General features: G+C 37.8%; 1 protein-coding gene across 1 annotated transcript in view; it reads left to right on the top strand.

The window, feature by feature from the left end:
• The window catches only part of LRRTK (leucine-rich repeat receptor tyrosine kinase), a gene marked incomplete at its 3' end in the record, with an annotated part of 149,291 nt that overhangs the window by 109,708 nt on the left and 38,065 nt on the right, over positions 1-1,518 (top strand). Inside the window, 1 exon segment of the mRNA NM_001245993.1 lies at positions 57-128. Within this exon segment, the coding sequence (NP_001232922.1) occupies positions 57-128 (72 nt within the window).

The following is a 1,518-nucleotide window of genomic DNA, read 5'->3' as shown; positions in this document are numbered from 1 at the left end:
ATTATTATTGTTGTTGTTCTTGTTGTTATTAATTATTATTATTATCATTTGTCAGGTTTCTTGGCTCTAATCGTCTGACGACACTTCCTGCAGCAGTCCAGTTCTACCTGATGACTCGGAGCAATGTGTGAGTAAATGCTGCTCGGATACTAAAGGGGAGGGGGGGGGTTGCGACTTTTTAAATTCTTCATCTATATATACATCGTTTGCTATTATAACTGTCTTCTGTGTAGTTACAGGTAATTGTGAGGGGTTTGAAAGGATAGAATCACCATTCCTGGTCAAGCAACCGAGGGGAATATTATGTAAAGGTTGCTCTTTTCCATACTGTTTTTACAGATGTCGTAATAAATTAGTCTCGTTTAGTAAGATTTTATTACGTAAAATAGAAAGGCTTCCATATTTTTCCACTAACAGGGTTCCAGTTTTGCATGCTGTCTTTACAACGGTATTGCAACTTTTGGTGAAATTTGGTAATTTTTTTAAAATACCCCCTCCCTCCCCCCGCCATTCCCAATGTTATCCGATACAGTACAAGAAATAAACTTTAAAAAATAATTGAAGTATGCAATTTTCTAGTTAACAAAAGTTTTGAATTGTAATAGTTAATAATCGTACCAAATTATAGCAAGTGTTTTTCGGCACTTGCAACACTATCAGGTAATATAAGAGTCGAAGATTAGATGTGTACAAGAGAGTGACAAACACAAAAAGAAAGACGAGAGATGAAAACGATAGATGTTTGATAAGAAAGAAGGAGGAAACTACACGAGAGCATCCGCCAACAGCCTGCTGTAACAAATAACAGACAGGTCACATGGTACATCCTACAATATAACAGCTATTTTGTTACCCTAGTTAAATTAACTCCTATTAGCATAATAAGTCATTACAAGTGTCTTTTGGGGACTTTCCAATTTTTAAAAAAAATCTAAACGAGAGCTTATACGCGCTCATAATATGATCTTATGTATTTGCTAACGCCATAAAACTCTTTACTACATTAAACTTAAGAGCTTGTCAAGTTTTTTCATGCCTTGCGCCAACTTTCAAAGAAAAACCTTGCAGTGTTGAGGCCCAGGAGCAAAGGTGTGAAAGCGATGAAATCGGGTAAAAACGCGTTGAGATCGAGATCAGTGGCTTGAAGAAGCTTAAATTATGGTCCCACCCACCTACATGTCTTTCCGAGCGGGCCATTAAACGTTAAAGAGGGTGATTACCTGTCGCTATTCAGATGACTACTACCGCCTACTACAATTACCAAAATCGTTCACTCTTGGGCGATATGATGACCCAAGTTCGTGAGCTTTGGTTTAAGAGTAAGCAATTGTGACGTAATGGGTCACGATATGTCAGCAGTAATAGATAGACATGGAAATCTTTTTATGTCATTGGGCAGCTTTTTCTCTGATTTTAGGTACAGTAATCGGTTGCTTTTAAGGACAAGCGGGCTAACCCAGATTTCGGGTGTTTTCAGAAATCTTGACCTACACCAAAAGTGGACATTGCCCTACCTAT

Source organism: Aplysia californica, unplaced genomic scaffold (genome assembly GCF_000002075.1).
Source record: "Aplysia californica isolate F4 #8 unplaced genomic scaffold, AplCal3.0 scaffold00067, whole genome shotgun sequence".
Classification (NCBI taxonomy): domain Eukaryota; kingdom Metazoa; phylum Mollusca; class Gastropoda; order Aplysiida; family Aplysiidae; genus Aplysia; species Aplysia californica.
This window is presented reverse-complemented; position numbering and strand designations above follow the sequence as displayed.